The sequence below is a fragment of the Pimephales promelas genome, chromosome 16, assembly GCF_988280905.1.
Source record: "Pimephales promelas chromosome 16, fPimPro1.hap1.1, whole genome shotgun sequence".
Taxonomy (NCBI): Eukaryota; Metazoa; Chordata; class Actinopteri; order Cypriniformes; family Leuciscidae; genus Pimephales; species Pimephales promelas.
Genome location: NC_142784.1, coordinates 15519056 through 15543308, shown reverse-complemented (window position 1 = coordinate 15543308; position 24253 = coordinate 15519056). Strand labels below are relative to the sequence as shown.

The 24253-nt window shown below is 38.2% G+C and overlaps 1 protein-coding gene across 1 annotated transcript in view; it reads left to right on the top strand.

Annotated features, from left to right (window-relative positions):
* nyap2a (neuronal tyrosine-phosphorylated phosphoinositide-3-kinase adaptor 2a) overlaps positions 1-24253 on the top strand; it is a 35512-nt gene that overhangs the window by 5663 nt on the left and 5596 nt on the right. Inside the window, exons 2-4 of the mRNA XM_089121066.1 lie at positions 5856-6163; positions 15700-16872; positions 24023-24169. Of these exons, the coding sequence (XP_088977192.1) occupies positions 5856-6163; positions 15700-16872; positions 24023-24169 (1628 nt within the window). The remainder of the gene's footprint in view (positions 1-5855; positions 6164-15699; positions 16873-24022; positions 24170-24253) is intronic.

Sequence of the window (24253 nt, the reverse complement as noted above, 5' to 3'; positions counted from 1 at the left end):
ATAATAACCCGGGCATTTCCTAACAGTTGTTAGAATCATCATAGTAGTAGTAGTGTGTGTGTGTTTGCATCTTTACTATATTGTAGAGGGAGTGGGTGAACTGTCTAACACAGCTTTCCAGATATTAATGGCAATTCATGTTCAATAAATTCCCTGGAAATAGTTTTGACATGGTTGCCATAGCAGCAGCCAGAAGCCCTGAAAGCAGTTTAGTGTCTAATGCAAACCGCAGTCAATGGTATCGTCTACGCTGTCATAAACAGTGTCCCTGCGACCTGACGTAAACATCAACAACAAAACAAATGGTAAAATGCTAGTCTTTGAGGAAACAATCTACAGACATCCTCAGATCAGTAACATGGGCATTGACATATCAGTAAAGGTCAAGAAAAGGTCACTCTGATGCATTACCCTGGTAGAGGGATGAGAGAGGATAACAGTCATATTACTTTAGAGAGCTGTCTCTGGATGAAAAGACGAGACAAAAAAGGTGAAGGGGGTGGAAAAGAAAGAGAGAGGCTGACACAAATATTTAAAAATGACTCAAAGCATGCAAGGAAAACATATAGCAGGATAAAGATTGGAGACAAGGATGAGAGGTTGATGTACTAGAGCAGGGCTGATGGGTATGAACCGCTGGACAGGCAAAGTTTATTTACTGAGCTCTGATCAATACAGACAAATATAACACAGTACGGCACACACACACACAGAGCGGCTTCAGGCATACCTGCTTCTCTCTGCGTCCATTGAGACTATTCTTTGTTTGAAACAGAAAGATAAAACCGTCTATACTGTTAATATATTTCACACATTTTCATCATATTTTGTGTTCATTGTCGCATGCAAAAATCAATGCATCCCCTGTATCTACGTTTACATGCAAACTAGTCTCTGCTAACACTTTCCATTAAATCCATTAGCTTTAGAAATCCAAGCTTAACTGCTATTCTCATGACCTTTAACCCTTCACACACACACACACACACACACACACACACACACGTCGGATATTCTGTCATGGAAGTGACGTTCCATATAAATCCATCTATTGAATTATACTGAGTGAGTGATATTTTATATCCCCTAACCCTCTACCTTTAATCCCTCACACAAACCTTTCAGCATTTTCATTAAGACAGTATTTATTATGTTTATTAAAGGGACACTCCCCCCAAAAATGAAAATTCTGTCATCATTTACTCACCCTCTAGTTGTTGCAAACCTGTACGAGTTTCTTTCTTCTGCTGAACACAAAGGAAGATATTTTGAAGAACGATAGATCAAAATATCTTCCTTTGTGTTCAGCAGAATAGAGGTTTGCAACAACTTGAGGGTGAATAAACGATGACAGAATTTTCATTTTTGGGGGAGTATCCCCTTAAAGGGTTAGTTCACCCAAAAATGAAAATTAAGTCATTAATTACTCACCCCCATGCTGTACCAACCCTGTAAGACCTTCGTTCGTCTTCGGAACACAAATGAAGATATTTTTGATTAAATTTGAGAGATGTATAACTACCACATTGGCTCCTAAGGGACTGCCTCTTGACGGCCCAAAAAGTCAATGAAGAAAATGTTTAAATATCCCAAGTGACTACCGTGGCTCAACTATATGTTTATCAAGCGACGCGAATACTTTTTGTGCGAAAAAACAAACAAAAATAACGAGTTTATTCGACTATTTCTTTTCTTCCTTGTAGGCCAGAACGAGACTTCCTTATAGATTTCCACGACGCATGCGCGAGAATTGCGATCTGAAGTAGTGAAGGCTGGTGTGAGCAGATCGCAAATCTCGCGCATGCGTCGTGGAAATCTAAGGAATTCTCGTTCTAGCCTACAAGGAAGAAAAGAAATAGTCGAATAAACTCGTTATTTTTGTTTGTTTTTTCGCACAAAAAGTATTCGCGTCGCTTGATAAACATATAGTTGAGCCACGGTAGTCACCTGGGATATTTAAACATTTTCTTCATTGACTTTCTGGGCCGTCAAGAGGCAGTCCTTTAGGAGCCAATGTGGTAGTTATACAGCTCTCAAATTTAATCAAAAATATCTTCATTTGTGTTCCGAAGACGAACGAAGGTCTTACGGGGTTGGTACAGCATGGGGGTGAGTAATTAATGACTTAATTTTCATTTTTGGGTGAACTAACCCTTTAAGATATTTTCCATTAGCTGCTTCCCATAATTTAAGGGATTTCTGGTTTTACTACATTGTGGGGGACATTTGCTCCACACAACCTATAGGCGAAACCTCACACACAGCACACAGACAAGCACCGAACTAGCCATTATAAACCAGCCTGGGCCAACATACTGTAGGAGTTCATGCTGGTCTAAGCTGGTGTTGTCAGCAGGAATAGTAGTGTGGTAATGCGATCATCCATCAGTGAGAGCTAGCCTACTGAAATGATGCAGCATATTTTTCTGAGGATAAAAGAGGAATGTGTAAGCTTTTAAGACAGGGCGGTTTGAAGGACAACCTACTTGTTTTGGTAACACTTTACTTGAAGGGGTGTGCATAAGACTATCATGACACCTTTATAATCATGACATATGAAGTTTTTATGCATGTTTGTGACAACTGTCATTAAGTGTCATTCGCTCAGTTATGACATTTTTAATGCAAATATGACATTGTTTGAGATGTCTTTGTTATGACACCTTGACATAAAGCAATACATAACCTGTCAGTGTCTTTGTCATCATGACAACAACATTACTAAGACAACACAACCTGTCATAAACATGACATGGCAGATTAATGATCAAACTTGAGAAACCATCTAGTTTTTTGGTTAACATTACATTAAACTCTAAACGGTGGTTGGTTTTAACATTGCCTGTCATGAAGCCTTTATAACTTTTTAATGACAAATTCAATTAGTACCACTGTAGTTGTAATGGTTATACGGTTATAATGCCTCATGACAGCCAATGTCAAAGCCAACCACATGACAGTTTAACTTAATTTAATGTCAAGATGTCATGACAAAGACACTGACGGGTTATGATGTTATGGTTTATGTCAAGATGTCATAACGAAGACATCTTAAACAATGTCATATTTGCATTCAAAATGTCACTATTGAGCGAAAGACACTTAATGACAGTTGTCAAACATGCATAAACCCTACTTCATATTCAAGGCATATGTCATGGTTCTGAAGGTGTCATGTCAGTCTTATGTGGTTTAGTCTCTTTCTGTTATACAAAAAAGCATAATAGTGTACACCACTGTTCAAAAGTTTTGGATTGGTACTTTTAATTTAGACAGTAATGTGTGAAATATTAAAATAACCATCAATTTGAATTAGGAATGGGCAACGATTAATCGCATCCAAAATATAAGTTTGTGTTTACATGATATATGTGTGTGTGTGATGTGTATAATTATTTTGTTTATACAAATACTAACACATGCATGTATATATTTAAGAAAAATGTGTTCTTAATATATCAAATATTTATATTTATACATAATATTAATTATGTATGAATATATATAAAGTATATACATGTAAATATTTCTTAAATATATACATGCATGTGTGTGTATTTATATATAGAAAATAATTATACACACCACACACACATATATTACGTAAACACAAACTTTTATTTTGGATGCGATTAATCGCGATTAATCGTTGTCCATCCCTAATTTGAATATATCTGTCAAATACAATTTATTCCTGTGACGTTAAAGTTGCATTTTCAGCATCATTAGTCCAGTCTTCAGTGTCAAATGATCCTTCAGAAATCATTAGGCAAGGCACATTTTTTTCTAAAGCACACTTAAAATCCAGTGCTGACCAAAATCCAGTGCTGACCATTCCATAAAATCCAGTGCTGACCATGTTAATTTTCTGCTCAAGAAACATTTATTGTTGATATTATTATTATTATCAATGTTGCAAATAGTTGTGCTGCTTAATATTTTTGTGGAAACCATGACACATTTATTTTAGCATTATTGAAATCAAAATGTTTAGTAAAAGGCATTTAGTCTTTCAACTGAAGCCTCAATTTGTGTTTTTGTTTTTGTCATGACATTGCAATGTTAATTGTTTCATCACATTAATCGGCATAATCAGCATTTTAATGTAATGTGAAAAGAGATGTGCGGAAAAAGGCATGACTCAAATGACTGGCCACTCAAGACTGTGAGAAGTGCGACAACTGAGAGGGAGGGAAAAATTGCAGACTGTACAAGAAAGACAAGACGGATGACAACACATGTATGAAAGGATGGAAATAGAGAAGGAGAGAGGATGTGGAAAGATGAGGGACGCTGGTGCAGTGAAGTTGGCAGACAGACTCTCAATCATTCTTTATGAGCCACCACAGCACCACACACTCCCCTCTGAATACACACTCGCAGTGTGTGTGTGTGAGAGTGAGTGAATGGTTACTTAAAGAGAACGTGAGTAAATCCTGTCTGCCCTTTAGTATGATTAGTTTTCCTCAGAGAGAGAGAGAAAATTTGAGAGACAGCATTTGAACTGACTGCCCCCGTTTCTCTCTCTCTCTCGCTCTCTCTCTCTCTCTCTCTCTCTCTCTCTCACACACACACACTTACTCATGAACAGACAGATGAAAGTAACTAAATTTTTATGAGATATTCGGCGCAAAAATCATCTTAAAATCCAGCCAAATTGCTTTGAATTGGATTATGCAGAAATTACTTTTAGGCAAGATAGATTCATGAAGTTATGAGGGAACAGAAAGATGGACGAAGTGAATTCGCCTTTCCTCAGTAACATTCTTACATTTAGGATTGCATTTATTTCATTAAAAATACAGTAAGTCAATAATATTGTGAAATATTATTACGATTTAAAATATCTGTTTTCTATTTTAATATGGCAAAAAGCTGTATTTTCAGCATCATTACATTAGTCTTCAGTGTCACATGATCCTTCAGAAATCACTCTAATGTGATGATTTGATGCTGAAAATAGATATGCCACTTAATATTTCAGGATTCTTTGATGAAATGTTCAAAAGAACAAAATGTTTTTAAAAATAGAAATCTTTTGTAACATCATAAATGTGTTTGTCACTTTTGATCAATTTAAGGTATATTTTAAAGAACTTACCCCAAACCTTTGAACGGTGTTGTAAAAATGTATGTATATTGCATATAATAGTATAGTATATATATACTATAGTATAGTATAGTATATATTATACTGCTATACTGTAGTATATATTAGACATTTTTACAACATACAATATACATACATATATTTTTTTCACTGAAAAAAAAAAATATTTCCAAGATTTGTTATCACATTTTTTCTTTTGTCAAATCAACTTAAATAATTTATTTAGTTCAGATAATTTATTATTTTGAGTTTCTGATGATTAAATCAATCTCCTTCATTGTATTAACTCACTTTTTCCATTTCAATCAACTTAAAATAACTTAATTTTTTAAGTTAAACCAACAATATTTTTTACAGTAGTTTAGTGTAGTAGAGTGTAGTGTAGTATAGTATAGCATAGTAATACAAGTTCATTTCAGGGTTTAGGCCACAACACATGTCCTACATTCTCAATTTCATTTGCATGAGGATTTTTCAGGTCCTAAACCTCAACACCAATGCTCTGACCCATACTATGTTCATGTTTGCTTGAGTGCTGTATTCATTCACATTAATGAACGTTGGATTAGTACAGAATAACATCTGTACTGGTGAAACGAAAACAAGTTCTCTATTCTGGAACGTTGGTCTGATGGATGCTGAAATCCATCTGGTTTAGCAAGTATATGGGATCAACAGTTCATAGATGGGCGGATACAAATGTAATACTATGTGAAAAGCTAAAATGAATTCAATCTGCCTTCAGGATTGGTGAGGATGTGGCCCGTGCGACAGAAGGAGGGGGATACGCAGGCAAACACTTTCGCATGGGCTTCATGACGATGCCGGCCCCTCAGGACCGCGTTCCTCCTCCCTGCGGCCTGGGCTTCACCGTACGCTCACAGTCTCTGCACTCGGTGGGAGGGGGAGAGGAGGAGGGGAGTCCAACCTCACGAAAACAGCCCCCGCCCAAACCCAGACGAGATCCCAACACCAAACTCAGCACTTCCTCTGAGACCGTCAACACTGGGCTCAGCACGGGGAAGAGCGGGAAGGAAACAGACAAATGTGATGGTAAATATTTGTGTACTTGTAATATGTTAATACTATAGTAGGGCCAGATTTACCAGTGCAAACCCTCTTTTGGCTGTCAGGGTTTACTAAAGACACGCAGTGAAAACTTAGCGCTGAAAGGGAGTGGACAGGGTTGTTTTTGGGGCTGACCTTATCGCATATGGATTTGTTGGAGCCTTTCAGATGCAAAATTTATGGGAGGAGTGTATTTAAATGAATCATGAAAGGGGATTTGCTAAGGTTTGCGATCATCAATTTACTGGTTTTTGTGCCATTATTTACAGTCCCATAAGTCTATTATTTGACTCTCCATAAGTCATTCACGCGCAGAACTTTCCACTCCCATCTGCACTTTCTTGGAATTGACCCTTCGCTAAGCCACGTCTTAGCAACCGTAGCTAGGCGCGGGAGGTCTGGCAAGATTTCAAGCGAGGGAAACATGCTGAAGTATTGTGCGTATGGATTGTGCAAATCTGATACCCAGTATCCTAAAAGTTTGGATGGGGGAGTGGAATTGTTTTTCCTTCCCGAAAATTTAAAAGCCGAGGGGAGAAATGATGGGTGTAATCAAGTAGTGTGGGAGACCCATTTACAACCAAATGTCGACATGATTAACAAAAACACCTATTGCTTGGAAATATTGACGGTTCTTTGGTCATAATGCATATATTTTAACGTAAAATAAGCGATTAAAGTCAAGACGGAGGCTCAATGACATACTTTAAAATATATTTCTACTAGCTAATGTATGCTAGCTTGATTTCGCGTTTGGAAATGTGTCCGAATACAATTCATAATGCAATGCAAGTATGCTAAAAAAAGATCCTTTTGGAACCTTTTTTTTTTTTTTTGATCACTTTCCTGCCCTGTTCTCTCAATCTCTTTCCCTCTCAATTAAAGGAGTAGTTGACTTTAAAAAAAAAAAAAAACTTTTGCTGATAATTTACTCACCCCCATGTCATCCAAGATGTCCATGTCTTTCTTTCTTCAGTCGAAAAGAAATGAAGGTTTTTGATGAAAACGTTCCAGGATTTTTCTCCATATAATGGACTTCAATGGGAACCAAAGACAGGTCCAAAAGACAGTTTCAGTGCAAACTGCAAACTGTTCAAAGGGCTTTAAACGATTCCAGATGATGAATAAGGGTCTTATCAAGTGAAATGATCACTCATTCAAAAAAAAAAACAAAGATTAAGTTTTATAAGCTCAAATGCTCGCCTTGCTCTGTTCTGTGACGCGTGTTCGTGACTCTCCTGTTCAAACTCATTTATCAAAATAAACGAATCTTTTTTGTGTCATTTGGTTCATTCAACGATCGAAATGAACGAGTTGACTCGGGAAAATATTCGTTCATTTTGATGAACAAGTCAGGAGAGTCAGGAATGCGCTGAAACTGTCATTTGGACCTTGAACCGTTTGGTTCCCATTGAAGTCAATTATATGGAGAAAATCCTGGAATGTTTTCATCAAAAACCTTAATTTCTTTTCGACTGAAGAAAGAAAGACATGGACATCTTGGATGACATGGGGGTGGGTAAATTATCAACAAAAGTTTTTATAAAAGTGAACTACTCCTTTAAACATCATATAAGCTCATCGACCATATAAACATAACAGTAATACTGTGAAGTATGACAATGTAAAATTACATTTAAAAGTTTTATTTTGTGAAATATTATCATGATTTAAAATAACCTTTTTTCTATTTTAATATATTTTAATTAAAGTTGTGATTATTCCTGTGATGACAATTATTCCTCATTCAGAAATCATTCTAATATGCTGATTTGTCACTCAAGAATCATTTATCATATTTTCAAAGTAAAAAAAAATGCTATGCTGCTTAATACTTTTATAATATAAGCACATCATCCATATACACATCACAGGAAAATTGCGAAATATTATTGTGTGAATGTTACAATTTAAAATCATTGTTTTCTATTTTAATATGTATTTTACTGTGAAATATTACTACTCTTAACAAAAAAACATGCATTACAAAACTGAACAAAATTGCATCTTTATTCTTTCTCATCACTTCACTATTATATGCAAATCCCCTCTGTTCTGCGTCTCTTTCATGCATGCCTTTTTCTCATGGATCATTACACATACAGAGCTCCACAACACACACACCAAACCCTCTTCCTCTCTGCAGCCCACATCACACAGTAGAGATAGACAGGAAAGGTGGTACATATTTTATAATATGGTTTAAAAATATATAGTTTAAATGCTGATCTTTTGAAGCTTCTATTAATCAAAGTGGTGGCTGAAGAAAAATTCAGCTCTGCCATCACAGGAATAAATTATATTTTAGAAAACAATTAATTTAAATAGTAATATTTTCACTGTTTTGATGTACTTCACAGTGGACTTCAATAACAGTTTATATAAAAGTTTTTTTTTTTCTGAATATTTGGTTATAAGTGCTCCCCTTAGTGTCTATGACAGTTCCGGCAGTAAATAGCATTACCAAGGTGGCTGTCGAGAGGACTGGCTTGCTTTGAGAAGGGCTTGATGCACACTTGTACACTGTGATGAGTCAATGAGTCAGTGTCGTCTTTTTACATAACAGAAAATGGCTCTTAACATCACAGTCACCTGTAAATACACTCAAGTATCTTTCTAAGAACAAGTGACATCAACTCTTCCTCCTCCTCTGACTGGTCACCCTGAGCCAGCAAAACACTCTCATTGGTTGCTCGCTGGCTGCAGTGTCATATGAACAGGGGCAACCGTTGCCATGGGCAACAGTCCGGGCCTAAGAGTTTTACCGGCGGCGACAGCTTCAGACAGAATCAACCAAAACACAGATGATGCCTTTTATAAACAAGTTCACGACTACAAGGTCGAAAGCAGGAGACATGCGCATACACAACACACACACACAAAGACGTAGTGATATGATGTTCTATGGTGTAGTTCTATTGTAAGCTTATGCAGACCAAATATTCACACACACCCTAATGTGCTGTTCTAGGCTGTTTTGTATTATACAGTGAACAAACGGACTTTACTATTCCACACACACGCATTTCCACACACATTACCCTTCCCTTAACCCTTAGATTGATCGTTACTGATCTCACTCAGAGAGCCGAGCTTTCGAAGTGCTTTTCTTTCAAATTCAAAGCAGAAGCACACATTACAACATACCTAACCCCACTCGAGCACTTGACCTCATTTTACAATGTTCAGAAACCTCATTTAGAGTACATTAACCCTAAAAAAATCAGCCGGCTCTTTGCAGTGAAATTTGAAACGCAGCCATCCTCAGTGTACTGTGTACAGCAGCACATCATCCTTTTTAGTGTATTCAATCTCAAGCATCGTTTACTCATATACACTATTGTTCAAAAGTTTACAGTCAGAAAGAGCAAGTTTCTTATTCTCACCAAGGCTGCATTTATTGGATCAAAATATGTAAATAAAATACATTTACTCCAATCTTCAGTCACATGATCCTTCAGAAATCATTCTAATATGCTGATGAATATGATGATAACCGCTTTTTTCCCAATACATTTGTTCTCTTCTCTGCTTTCAGAATGCATTTAAATTTATATAGGATCATAATGTCTTGATATCCGAGTAATGATGTATACAGAAAGACGCATTAGCTTTAGGCTCTGTGGTATTTCCACCACACCAACGGGGAACACAGATAATTCCTCCAGAGGAGCCTAAAGCTCAACATCTCACCCCCCCCCCCCCCCCTCTCTCTCTTTCCCCTGAGCTCCCACACTACACTCCCTCCATCTCTCATCCCTCCTTTACTCTCTTGCCTTCATTTCCCACCCCCATTTGGCACCATTTCTTGTTTTTCTCATGACTATCCTGTCTTTTATCTCACTTGTTTATGTATTCCCTTTCTCACAGACCCGCCCTCTTTTCTACTTCCTGTTTAATTTCCAAATTCATGCTATAGAAAATTCTCTCTCCATCTATCTCTCCTTTTTCTACTTTTACTGTGATGATACCATGGTACAATGAAGGCATTAGATGATAAAACCGGGGTACTTTGATCAGTATGATATATATATGTATGTATATATATATATATATACAGTATATATATATATATATATATATATATATAGATGTAAAACAAAAACAAGGTATAACCATATGTATACGAAAAAAAAATGGTTATACATGGTACTCTATGTATATCTGATTATATACCTCTTTTTATATACTCTCCATATGATTCCTAATACAAAAAACACCATGGTTTTGCCATGATTTGATAAATACCACAGTACTGATTGAATACCATATTCATATGGATTTTGTACATACAAGGAACTTCAATACCGACATTAGCATAGCATAACTATGTCCAAAAAACAGTAGGCTATTATAGATAATTCTCTCTCCATTTGTCTTTCTTTTTTCTACTCAAACTATGGTGATACCATCATGGCACAATAATAGATGGTAAAACCATGGTACTTTGATATATATCATAGTAATGCTTTAATACCACACTGTACCTCAAAGTATACTATGGACTTACCATCCAAAAAAACACGGTATAACGGTACATACAGTACCATCTACATTCAGTACATCTGATTATATCTTATTTTTTCTCCATCTGATTCCTCTTACAAAAAATGTATATTATTTGATGCACATCCAAAAACATGGAAATGTAGTAGTAGTACCTTTTTTAAACTAATTAATTCTAAATATATTCCTATTTCTTCCTCCATTAGATCCCTGTGAGCGTGAGCATGTGTGATGGCATGCATGTGTATGTTAGTGAGTGTTATGCTGACCTAGTGTCATGGGAACATGTATGTCCTATATAGCACTGAGACAGAGCTAGTGACATACATGTGAAACCTTAATAAATCATAACCAGTGTTCTTTAAACAGCATCGTATTAAACTTAATGACATGTGGCATCTGGCGTCCCTATAGGCGTATATCTGTGATGCATATCTCATTGGCGAGACTATTTCACCTCTAATTTAGAGGGAAATCAATATAAGTGCATTATCGTACACACACAAACAGATAAACATCTATATTAAATCAGCGGTGTAATACTAGATAAGAGATGGAGCTCTGATGGGAAAAACATCATGAGAAGGTTTCTGCGCGAGAGAGAGAGAGAGAGAGAGAGAGAGAGAGAGAGAGAGAGAGAAATGTGCTGTGAGAGGAAGGTACAGCACGCACCTGCTGTCCTCGGGAACACAGTGCCCTATTTTGCCATGTCACAGTCATCAGATTCACTTATAACACACACACACACACACACACACACAGGTTTTATGGGGACTTTCCATAGACATAATGATTTTCATGCCATCTGCAAGCAGGGGGCATCGGCACCAATCATAAAAATTGAGACCTAATCATTTTCAAAACAATATCAATAGGCCTACTATTTTTCCAAACATATTTTTTGTTTAGTTAAAATATCATTACTAACTAAAAAAAAATCTGAAACACTGTCTCTTTAACTTCACACACTTTTTTTTATAAAGGCCCCCCTTTATAAAATTATAAACTATGGAAGCTTGTTTTCACCACTGAATAAAAAATAAATAAATAAATGCGATTTTTTATCTCACAATTGCGAGATATGAAGTCAGAATTGTGAGAAATAAAGTCGCAATTGTGAGAAAAAAAGACAGAAGTGCGACTTTTTATCTCACATTTCTGACTTTTTTTCTCACAAATGAGAGTTTACATCTCGCAATTCTGACTTTATATCTCGCAATTCTGACTTCATATCTCGCAATTCTGACTTCATATCTCGCAATTCTGACTTTATCACACAATTCTCACTTCATAACACTCAATTGCGACTATATCTCACAATTCTGACTTCATAACACGCAATTCTGACTTTATAACTCGCAATTCTGATTTTATATCTCGCAATTTTGAGAAAAAAAGTCAGAATTGTGAGATAAAAAGTCGCAATTACCATTTTTTATTTTTCATTAAGTGACGGAAACAAGCTTCCATAATAAACTTTCTTTTATTTAGAAAAAAAAAACAATATCAAATAATTTATTTGCAACCTTTTTTATTTGATCTTACATTTGTTTTTTATTTCAACTCTTTTGCATTGCAATGATCACTATTGCTCGTGTTGCTTTAAAGTTCTAACTTTTATTGAAAATGATTGAGTTCTGGGTTTGTGCTTTGTCTTTGTAAATTGTTATCAGTGTGAACGTTCAAAACGCATTCTCATCCCAAGGCATCACCTAACTGACACGTTTGACCATGCTTCAACATCCGACGCTTTAGGCACCCTTTAGTTAGATGACCCTCCTAGGGCATCATCTGACTGATGCTTTACCTTTAGCATCAGTTAGATGATACAGGTAGGTTTAGGTCTGGGGTAAGGTTAGGGTTAGACCACTAGGATAGCGTCATCTAAAGGGTTGGACGTTGAAGCATGGTCAAAAGCGTCAGTTAGATGATGCCTTGGGATGAGAACGGGCTGCCATTTCGGGTTATGGTGCAGAAATTACAATCAACTAAATTTATACCAGAAGAAGTATATGGGAGGTTTTTGCAAGTTTGTATGTAAAATTGTTGAGAGAATGCGAGCCACTCTGTCCCCTTTCTGTCACTAGGGTGAGGTACTGTGATCTTTCTCTGAATGATACGTTAAGTTATTCTTGCTGACTTTTCATCTGTGTATCAGAGAAAAGCTGATATAAACCCCTGTCATGTCCTTTACATAACAAAAAGACACACACACACACACACACACCCAGGGATCCAGAGTCTCTAGAGAATGACGTAATTATAGCTTCAGCCAGCTTAATGGAAGATTAAAAATTAGCATTCTTCCCATGCTGACCCATTAACTATTACTTGTGCTTGCTGTTGGTAAGAGAATACACTCAAATACAAACACACACACACCGCCCTGCCATTGCTGGAAGAAACGGGTCAGTCAAGTTGCCCTTCACTGAGCCCAGCTATGGTGATGTGGAGTGAAATGACAGAAAGATGGAGTATGAGCGAGTGAGTAAACAAGAGGGGGAGGGTGAAAAAGAAATTGAAACAGTTGTTTCCACTGAGATGATTAGTCAGGAAGAAATTCATTCATGAAGTTAAAATGACCTAGTTTTGTCCACTCTAGTTCTTCCTCGCCGCCCTCCAGTGAAGGAAACTGCCTGTTTGATTATTCCATGAACTCCTCCCACCACAGTCAGAAAGCAAAGCCCAGCATCTCTACAAGCTAACATCACCCATTATTGGCTGTAGCACACCCTTCAAAGTGCACTGCACTGGTTACTCAGCATAGGGAATAAGTGTACGTACACTAATATATCCGTTCACATGAAGGAGAGAGATAATTATCAGTCAAGACTGCACATAGGCCATTTGTCTGTTTATCCATAATATCTATAAAGATGTATGACTTATTATTACTCAGTGTGCAGGAAGCAGTGAATAGTGTTTAGGGAGCAAAGTTGCACACACACACACACACACACCGAGCACGACCTGCTTCTTTCGTTTCTCAGCACTGGTATCTCAACTGTGTATAATTAATCCTGTCTCAAGCAGAGTGTTAAACTCTATTCTCACTAAAAAGTCCTTGGAGAAGCCTATTAAGTCAGTTCATAACCACACACATTCAGGATTAGTGACTGGACTGAGAGGGCAGTGGTGGGATGTAGAGCGAGCAGAAGCGTCAGAAACCATCACGTGCACAATAGAATAGTAATGGCCCTGTGCAGCCCCATACGGCTTTGGGGGATAGCACTGACATTAAAACTAATACACGCTGACTTTGCTACACTTCTGCTAAGCCATGGCCACAATGACACTGTTAACACCTTATTACTATACTGCAGTGCCAACACAGTCTCATGAAGATGCGTATCTATACCACGAGTGTCATTTCTCGTGGCATTTATACGGCAAAAGTTTTTTTTCGTGTATGTGGTACGCACTAAAAAACCCTGGGTTAGGTTTAGGGGGAAGGGGGTGGGGAGTTCGTGCGTATCATACACGCAAAAACTGTTTTTGGCGTATAAATGCCACGAGAAATCACATTCGTGCCATAGATACGAACTTTCATGAGATCGGGCTGGCAGTGCTTTACTTTTATGCTTCTGCTACGTTATATTAGTTGTTGTGCAAAAATAAATATATATATATTGCACCTCTTGATGGAAATAAAGTGATGTTATTTACATCAAGAGGTACATACATTTTTAGTCAAATGTCAAAGCACTCTGTATATCTACTCCAGCGCATCCCAAATACTTTCAATGAATTTGAGATCTGGACTCAGAGGTGCCAATTCATGTGTGAAACATATGCTAGAAACATAATAATCACTGCAATGATGATCCAACAATAGGTTCTTAAAAGGGGTGGTCGATTATAACTTTATAGTTAGTGTGTAATGCGGCTGTTTGAGCATTAACAGCATCTGCAAAGTTACGAGTATGACGCTCAAAGTTCAAATCAAAGGGAGAGATTTTCTTGTACAGAAATAGCTTTTTAAGGAATACAACAAATGGCTGGTAGAAACTACAATGAGCTTCTTCACGGGTTTGTGACATCCCCAACCCTAAAATTTACATAAACCCTTCTCCTGGGAAAATTGTAGAAGTTGTTGTAGAAGAGTCACATTTAATACAGTATGTAACAAAAATGCTATAGCATGTTATAAAAGCAAGATGACAACATACGTTATAACCGTAATTAAACTAAATCATATACCTGCTCTATCTTCATGTTGCATATTCTCTGACTATGTAGGCATCTTACAACAGTACAGTTCCCACACAAGCGATTTATAGATTATCATGACAGAATATGCTAATCAATGACTTGAAGATAGTTAAAGTCGGCGTGAAACGGAAGTTGAGATTGTAATTTTTTCCTTGTCGTGACGTATATCCGAGTGAAACGGCTTCTGAAATTAGAAAAAAATGTAGGGCAGGGCTTGATTTTGCCCTTCGGGAATTGACTGGATCGTTGGAGGTTGGGCGTTACAAACAAAATGGAGGCAGATTTGAATGCGATTTTCTGAGAGGCGGAGCACAGATAGCCGCACCCTCGTCGGATCTGGCCGCACCCTTTCGCTATTCCACATGAACGAAATAGAAGAGAGGTTGTTTCGAAGATTTAAAGATTTGTCCAATTTGATTTCATGCCGACTTTAACTCCACATCAGCTAGCTACATAAATTCATAAACTAACCATTCAGAAACGATAGCAGGAGCCCTTGAAGCTCCGCCCGAGAGCAGCAGCTCATTTGCATTTAAAGGGACAAACACCAAAACAGTGCGTCTTTGCTCACCCTCAAAAAGTGACAATTTTAACATGGTATAAAAAATGATCGGTGGGCTATTTTGAGCTAAAACTTCCCATACACACTCTGTGGACATCTGAGACTTATTTTACATCTTGTAGAAAGAAGCTTAATGGGACATACTGGATACATTTAAATCAACTCTTTTTTAGAATGTAAATAATTTTTCTGTGAAATGCTAAATCCATATTTCTAAACATCTCCGTTCTCTTGCCCACAGCATCTAAATCCCGGCCCTGCAGTGAGGAGTACCGTCGCATGCCTCCGCCAAAACCCAAACGCAACCCCAACACGCAGCTCAGCACATCCTTTGACGAGTCTTACATTCAAAACCACTGCAGCAAGGTTAAATCTGCCTCTCTGCCGCGACAAAAAAAGAAGTCGGCGTCTCAGAATCAAAGCCCCGCCCCCGCCACTGACGATGAGGCGGAGCCTGTTTATATAGAGATGGTGGGGAATATCTTACGGGACTTCAGTCGAATTGCCGGAGCTAATGGCGATGAAGAGGATGACCAAGGTGAAAGTGTGTACGAGGAGATGAAATATCCTGTTTATGACGATTTGCCTTCATCCTTAGACCACGGACAGTCACGATGGGAGCAGTGTCCCACTCCCTTGGTGCCGGAGGTAGAACTTACACGACCCACTACTCCACGTGGTTCACTCTGTGACATTCCTGCCCCATTCCCAAATCTGCTTTCCCACCGCCCTCCTCTACTAGTGTTCCCACCTGCACCAGCCCAGTGTTCCCCCAACTCTGACGAATCTCCTCTTACTCCTCTGGATGTCACCAAACTGCCCATGTTGGACAACGTCGGATATGTCAAACCCGGTGGATCCCCAACTAGCGCTGACCCTGGACCACAGTTGGAGGCTCAGCAGGTGTCTGGTAAACACCACCACCACCACCATCATCATCATAAGAAGAAGTCAGCAGAGACTAAGGAGCAACAAACAATCACAGCATCAGGACGGTCTTCCGCTCCCCCCCTGACATCTACGCTGTACAAAAGCGGTGGGTCGTCCGCGGCACACGGGTACCCCCGGAGCCACTCCGCCTGCCCGTCCCCCGTCAGTATGGGTCGTGCGTTAACGCCACTCACCCTGAAGCGCCCCCCGCCGTACGATGCCCTCATGACCGGGACGATTCCTCGCAGCGCTTCCGGAGTTGCACACGGATCACGTGAAAGCGGGCGGCTCTCGAATTCCTCAAGTGTGCACGGGGGCTCCATGCAAAATGTCTCCACTGCTTCGGGTTCAAGCTCGGGGTCGGGAGGTCGAGGCTGTCGTACACCAACCAGTCCTCTGGATGAGCTCAGCAACTTGTTCTCTTCCGGACGCAACATGCTGAAGAAAGGTTCTGGAAGCCGTAAGAACAAAGACTCTGCAGATGGTGAGTGAAAATGTTATAAATGCATGAAAAAGTATTTCATGCATTTATTTAAAGGGTTAGTTCACCCAAAAATGAAAATTAAGTCATTAATTACTCACCCCCATGCTGTACCAACCCCGTAAGACCTTTGTTCGTCTTCAGAACACAAATGAAGATATTTTTGATTAAATTTGAGAGGTGGATCACTGCTACATAGACTGCCTAAGGGATTGAAACTTGATGGCCCAGAAAGTCATTGAAGAAAATGTTTAAATATTCCATGTGACTACAGTGGCTCAACGATAAGTTTATCAAGCGAAGAGACTACTTTTTACCATTCCTTTTCTTCCTTGTAGGCCTGAGACGAGAGTTCAAGAGATTTCCACGATGTATGCGCACGTCTCGAACTCTCGTCTCAGGCCTACAAGCAAGAAAAGGAATAGCCGAATAAAGATTCGATCCCTTAGGAGCCTATGTAGCAGTGATCCACCTCTCATATTCAATCGAAAATATCTTCATTTGTGTTCCGAAGATGAACGAAGGTCTTACGAGGTTGGTACTGCATGGGGGTGAGTAATTAATGACTTCATTTTTATATATATAAAACTGAAATTAAAATATTGAAGTATGTTAGCAGTAGAAGTTTACCAGCTGGGTAATATTAATAAGATAATAATACATATATATATATATATACACGCACACAATATATTGGTACCATAGTGGTTACTGAGATTTTTGTATTGGTTGATATTAGAAACACAACGATTAATTTCAACTTCTCCCTCCTTTTCTTTAAAAAAAAAACAATGAATCTGAGTTACAGTGAGACACTTACAATGGAGTTAAATGAGCTGTCGATTGAGATTGAACCCAGAATATTAATAATTCAATAATTGCCAGCTTATTAACATAGACCACAATTTTTATATCAGTGTATCCCCAGTAGAAAATAAGCAACCAAGAAAAGCACTAAAGCCTTTAATTAATTAATCCACACATTTTAAACCCAGTGAATACTGAAATTGTTAAGGTTAACTGTGAGATATCTGGAGGCGATTGGCCATATCAGTAACAACTTCAAAGTGAAGGATGTTGTCTCATAGAGCAAAGCCTGATTGGGTTTAAAGAGCGCGTGTAATCGTCTTGAGAGCTGCAGCTAAGGACTTTTTTCCAGACTGTTATTTATTCCCGTGTGAGGAGGAGAGATGGCTTTCATGTCCTATTTCCACAGTCCACTTCCATCACCCCAGGTGTGTCTGTGTGTTTGAGCTCGTTTGGAGATTAAAAATTGAGCGATCAACCTACGCACAGACTATTGAGCGTGCTTATGGTGCACAGGACAGAGAGAGAGAGAGAAAATGACCCAGATTCTTCCATACCAAACCGAGCCTCTTCAAATCAAGCACACCGTCGATTGCGAAGGTCGCCGGATTGTTGCGTTGTAAGGGTTGTTCAATGGCTTTCTCACGAGCCTTTCAAATCATGATTAAATTAATTCAGAAAAAAACACTTAACAGATTAACGAGTCAAAGCTGTCATGTTGAAGCCTCGACACACACACACACAAAAAAACACTTTCAGATTCTTTACATACTGTCATAAAAATTCAAACCTGCACAGGTACACAAAAACACACACAAACACACTCTGAAGCAGGTCAGTCTGTCCATCACAGTCAATTTTCCGCTAGCCAGTCCAGCGGAGAGACACAAACGCACACACGGGCACCTCCTGTCAGTATGTCTTCCACGCATCTGTGACTTGGGCTTCGTGCCTGACAGAGTGTGGAGGTGTGTGAGATTAACAGGCTGCCGGCATTAGTATGTGCATGTGTGTTTGCCTGACACAGAGAGTGAAAAGACAGAGAGATAGTGAAGAATCTGCCACTGTGATCCAAAACACAGTATCTATACAGCTCACCATCACTCTGCTGATACACAGATGTGTTTGGCCAGATATCAGATCATGATCAGAGTTCAGTTTTCTATCTAAATGTATTTTAAAAGATAATGTATTCCTGTGATGCAAAGCTGAATTTTCAGCATCATTACTTCAGTCTTCAGAGTCACATGATCCTTCAGAAATCATTGGTGATTGGTGCTCAAAAAACATTCCTTGTTATTAAAGGGTAACTAAACCCTAAACCAACTTTTTTTTTTAGTTAATTAATGATCTGTAAGAATGGCGCTTTTTTTAATGCTGATCATTGATTCGAGTAACTACAATATATGGTGTAAAAACGTCTTAGTGCTGCCCTCTTCAGGTTGAACGGTGGCTACTGCAGTTGAATTTTCCTATTGGATGTTTGCGGTTCTTTGTGACGTACGCAGGTTTCAGCTCACCACGCTCTTGGTACTAGCTACAATGCTCTCGGCAGTTTAAAACTCATCCTGTTTCGTCAAAACCCAGTAGCACCTCAATGCAGTACATGAGATCCACGGGGAGGAGTCGGATCAAGATCCAAGGGGTGGAGATGGGTAGGATTAGGGTTGGGTTTAGGGATTAGGGGTGGGCTTAAGGATCGGGGGGCAGAGTTGGGTAGGTTTAGGTGTATGTAAGGTGGGAAGAGTTGGATCTGGATCCGACTCCTCCCCGTGGATTTTTAATGTTCTGCAGTGAGAACCATCTCTCAAAACCACTGCGATTTAAGAGTTGGAATTACGAGTTTTGAAAACGATCAGGATAGAGTATTGTAGCATCTATTTAGCATAGCAGTTATTCAATGAACATCGTTCATTCCATAGCCAGTGCTGGATAAACAACGAGCGTGCGTGCGACAGTAGGTTTTATGTAAAAAAAATTCGGAGATTATTTACGACGGCAGTAACGGACAATTCCGCTTCCAACCCGTAGGGCGACCGCAGAGGAAAAGTTACTTGGTGTTGCTTTAACTAGAAATAACAACTTTGAAACAATCGGAAGTGTTCTTGCCGAATGAAAATTCTTTAAAATAAATGTTTATTATCTGTTTTTAATCTGATTTAGAGATATTTTCAGGAGCCGGCTATTAATTTTCATTTAAAAAAAACCCTGAAAGCCAAGGTTTGTAAAGAAAACATATTATCCATTGATTGAATAAGCCTTCTTTCTTCAAATCTACAGATCTCATATCAAAAGCTGCCAAGTCAGTCCACGCTTGGGCTGTGATTGGCATTTTCAGAAACACAAATTTAGAGATAAAACAATCATAGACAGAGCTTTTCCTGTTCGGGCCAGTTAGTCCGGTCCAAATCCTGTTAGGAAATTCTACTACTCAGCATGACACCATTCGGCGCCAGAAAGGCATACAGAGTCTGAACCTGTGCCAAAGTCGAGTGGCACGCGATGTGCATTAATCTGTCTTAAGGATCAGTCTAATTTAAATGTAATATGAGTTTGTTTTTATTATGCCCTTCAGTGCCCATAAATAGCTCTAAATATGCCTTAACGCAGAGCAGTCTACTGTTATGTCTTAATGAATGCAGCTGTATTTAAATTCAATAGTGCTTTCCCTGCAGCACTGAATAGCTTAATAGTTTCTGAAATGAAAGTGTCTGAGTAACTTCACATATTCTAAGGTTACATTAACATATACTAATAATGATATATTTCCTCATCATTATAGCTCTGAGGTTGGCATACATTATCATAAATTAGAGGCACATGGCAGATAATAATGGCAGATCAGGTTCTCAGTCAGGCTGAAAACAGTCAATATGATTGAGAAGAAATTCTGATCAGGATCTTCCAAGAATGAGCGACAAACTGGCTCCAGTGCAACAAAATACTGGCATACATTATAGTTTCCATTATGAAAATGTAATTCTGGCTCAGAGCTTTTTTATGACATCACTTTTTTCTATTCCTTCTATTCTGCCTCTATGGCACCATGGATTCTGTCACTTCCATATATTCTCTATATGACATCATTATACTGTCCTGAGTAAGATATTTTACAAAGATGTTCACATATAGTCCACGAGACAAAAAAAATAGCAGAAATTATAAGGCCCTGTTCAAAAGTTTATTTTTGATTCTTAATACTGTCTCGTTAACTGGATGATCCACAACTGTGTTTTTTGTGATGGTTCCCTTGTTTGTCCTGAGCAGTTAAACTGCCCAATGTTCTTCAGAAAAATAAGTTCTTTGTACAGAAGCGTATTGCATTCACTTGAGGAAAAAAAAAAATCTAATCTGTTTTTCTGAATTAGCAATTTAATCATCTCAGAATTACAAGATTATTTTTCTGAATTAAATCACGCGTCTGCGCCATTCATTTAGAGACACGCAGGATTCATATTTAAATAGTCTTTTTGTGGTTTGAAATTCGATTTGATTTGTACTGACCTGCTTTTTATTAATTCATCAAAAAGTTGACAAATTTGTACAGTAAATTTATACGTTTTTGTGACTGGATTTCGTCTGTTTTCTGCATCGCGGAAATCACAGGGAACTATTATATTGAGGTATTTTGCAACTTCAGTGTAGTAATGTATTGTTGCTTCAGCTGCTGCCTTAACTTTGAGAGACAACTGATGATCAGTGAAGCAGCTCCAGTCATCAAGTGTTTTCGGTGTGAGAGAGCAAATCTTTCAGTGCAAAACTTTTTAGCTTTCAACTAATCGGATGGTAGGGGACATTAGCCTAGTCTACACAGTGATGAGCTCCGACAGATGTGGATGCGTTAGAGCCAAATATAGCTAATTTCAAAATAAAATTATTTTATCGGAAAATCGTTTTTGAAAATGGCCGATACCGATAAAAATGCTTAATATCGGCACCGATAATCAGTCAACCCCTAGTAAAAAGCGCTATATAAATAAAGGTGACTTGACTTGACCTAAAAAAGCTCCTTAGTTGTAATTCTAAACAAATGATCGATAAAGTGTGTCTTAGGAGGTTTGGTTCAGTCGGCTGCTGATTCCTAAAAAAGGACCTTGGAGATAAACTACAACCGGTCTCTTGTTTGGCTCTCTCCTGCTGTGCCTCTTAGCCTTGTTTCAGTGGTGTTGTTTATGTTCATTACCTCTGAGTGCCAAAAGGTATTTGGCCTGGCATCTCACTCTAACTGAATGAGGTGAACATGTTTCTATGTTGGCTGCTGTTAGTTGAGAAGCCTTGTAGAACAATCTGACCCTGTGAACACTGACAAGAACACAGTCCTGCCAACACACACCTAAAATTTCCTCCGCTAATGGACTTGCACTCACACACACACACAGTGTCTAAGCAGACTACATCCAGGCACTGACCATGTGCATGTTAATACGTAAATATGATAAATTTGTCGCAGTCTTAGCATTAGCACCCAACGCTAATGACAGTGGACACTAATTAAATGTAGACTAATGGAGCAGGACACCACAGACTAATGGGATTTCAACAGACGTGGCCAGACAACAGAGCGTGTGTGTGTGTTTCCAGAGAGATAAAGTATGGTAAATAAGGTTTTTGAGGAGCAATGTGAGTCCATAATGAAAAATAAGCTAACCTTATCAAAGTCAGCAGAGGATAGCAGGGACAATCTCAGTTTCTCTTATGAAAAAAAAAAAGAATTCTATCTCAATTCTTTAAACTATTCAAACTCTATTGTACGGTAGGTTTTTGATTCGCTAAAAAGAATCAGCTCATTCAGGAGTTGTACAGGACTGTTCCATGCTGTAAATTCAGTAACGGAAAACACACAGATGAGAACCGCTAAAAGAATGCTAATTGGTTTATAGTATTTTTTTTAAATGGAACTTGCTTTATCATATCTTAAAAAAACAATTCTGCCTTTTTTCTTGCAATCACAAGTTGATGTACAGTATTTAAAACAGTATATAAACACTTGATGCGGGGAGGGGAAATCTGAATTGACAGATTCTGTATTATAGAGATTCAGCCCTAGTTCCAATGCAGTATGAACTGAAATGAACTGAAGTAGCTCATGACTGTTATTAGCATAAGGTTTAAGTCATTACACACACACACACAAACTGATGACATAGTCTGATGTCACCTTCAATTCATACACCCATAAGTGTCAGACGATATAGCTAGCACACATCTATATGGACGATACAGATACGCATTCAGATACTCTTGCCAGCTGAAATAATTGAAAAGCTTTCATCTGTTAGTAAAGCAATTTCCCTAATGTCTTCAGAGCCAGTGAAAGACGTGATGAATGTGACTGCTAATGGATCCCCTGTGAGGAGAGAGAGATTAAGAAAGAAATGCAATGGAAAATAAAAAGGGATTGATTGTACGAAAGATGAAAAAATGGAGTGAAAAAATAAGTTTAAGCATAGGGAATGTGTAAAAAATATTTTCTCTTCGTTTACAATATTCATTAAATACTAAAAATGTTCAAAACAAACTGCATTGTGATCACATGACTTGAACGCCATGTTCGCAGTGATGATGTTTAATGTCCCCGACCACATCTGTATCCCCAATTAGCCATTAGCAATCGTTTTTCAAGACAATTAAAAGCTTTACAAAATCTCAGGGAAGTATTACAGATGTATTTTATGTCATAGAATAAAACATGAAAATATCTTGATCTTGTGTTCACCACAGATCTTATTTCAGGCATTTAACTAAACTCACTGACTTCCAGACATTATATAAAGCTTGTTTCCAAGCTGTAGCCCTATAAAACTAGGTTTCTACACTGTAAAAATGAATATGCTTCATCTAATCAATGAAATTGTGGCAACAGATTACAAGCAATATTATTTATTAAATTGAACAAATTAGAATTGAGTAATAGTAAATCAAATTAACATTCTAATTAATTCTAATTTGTACAATTTAATTAATAATATTGCTAGTAATATGTTGCCACAATTTTATTGATTAGATATATATATATTTAATTTTGAACTGTCTTTTTGTGATAATCGAATAATAAATCAAAACTTTTTTTTAATTACTCTTACTATAATTTCTGGTTTCTCACATTGGAAATGGAAATGCATTGCATTTTGGGATAGTATACCAAGTTTGCTCTGCATGCAGAAAGGATACTAGCACTATGATATTTTGCTACACTAAGTTGTTTTGGCCCATCTAACAGTAATATGCATGAACTGCAGCACTAGTACAAAACAAAGCACTTATTCATGAAACCGCAATCATTGATGTCAAGGCACATAGACTTTTACTGAATTCTGAAAACTCTACCTCTTTTTCTCTCTTCCAGGTGAAAGTAAAGGCAGAAGTGACAGTAGGGACAGAGCCCTCCGTAGCTCTTCTCCGAAATCACAGGATTGGGAAACGCCCACTGGACAATCAGCCACGCCCACTCGTCTTGGCCGCTCTTCCGTCAGCCCGACCACCATGCTTGGGGGTGCGTCCTGTCCATGTGACAGACAATCAGATAAAAACAAATAAGGATGCTGATTTTAGATACTCATTTAACACACTCTCTTCC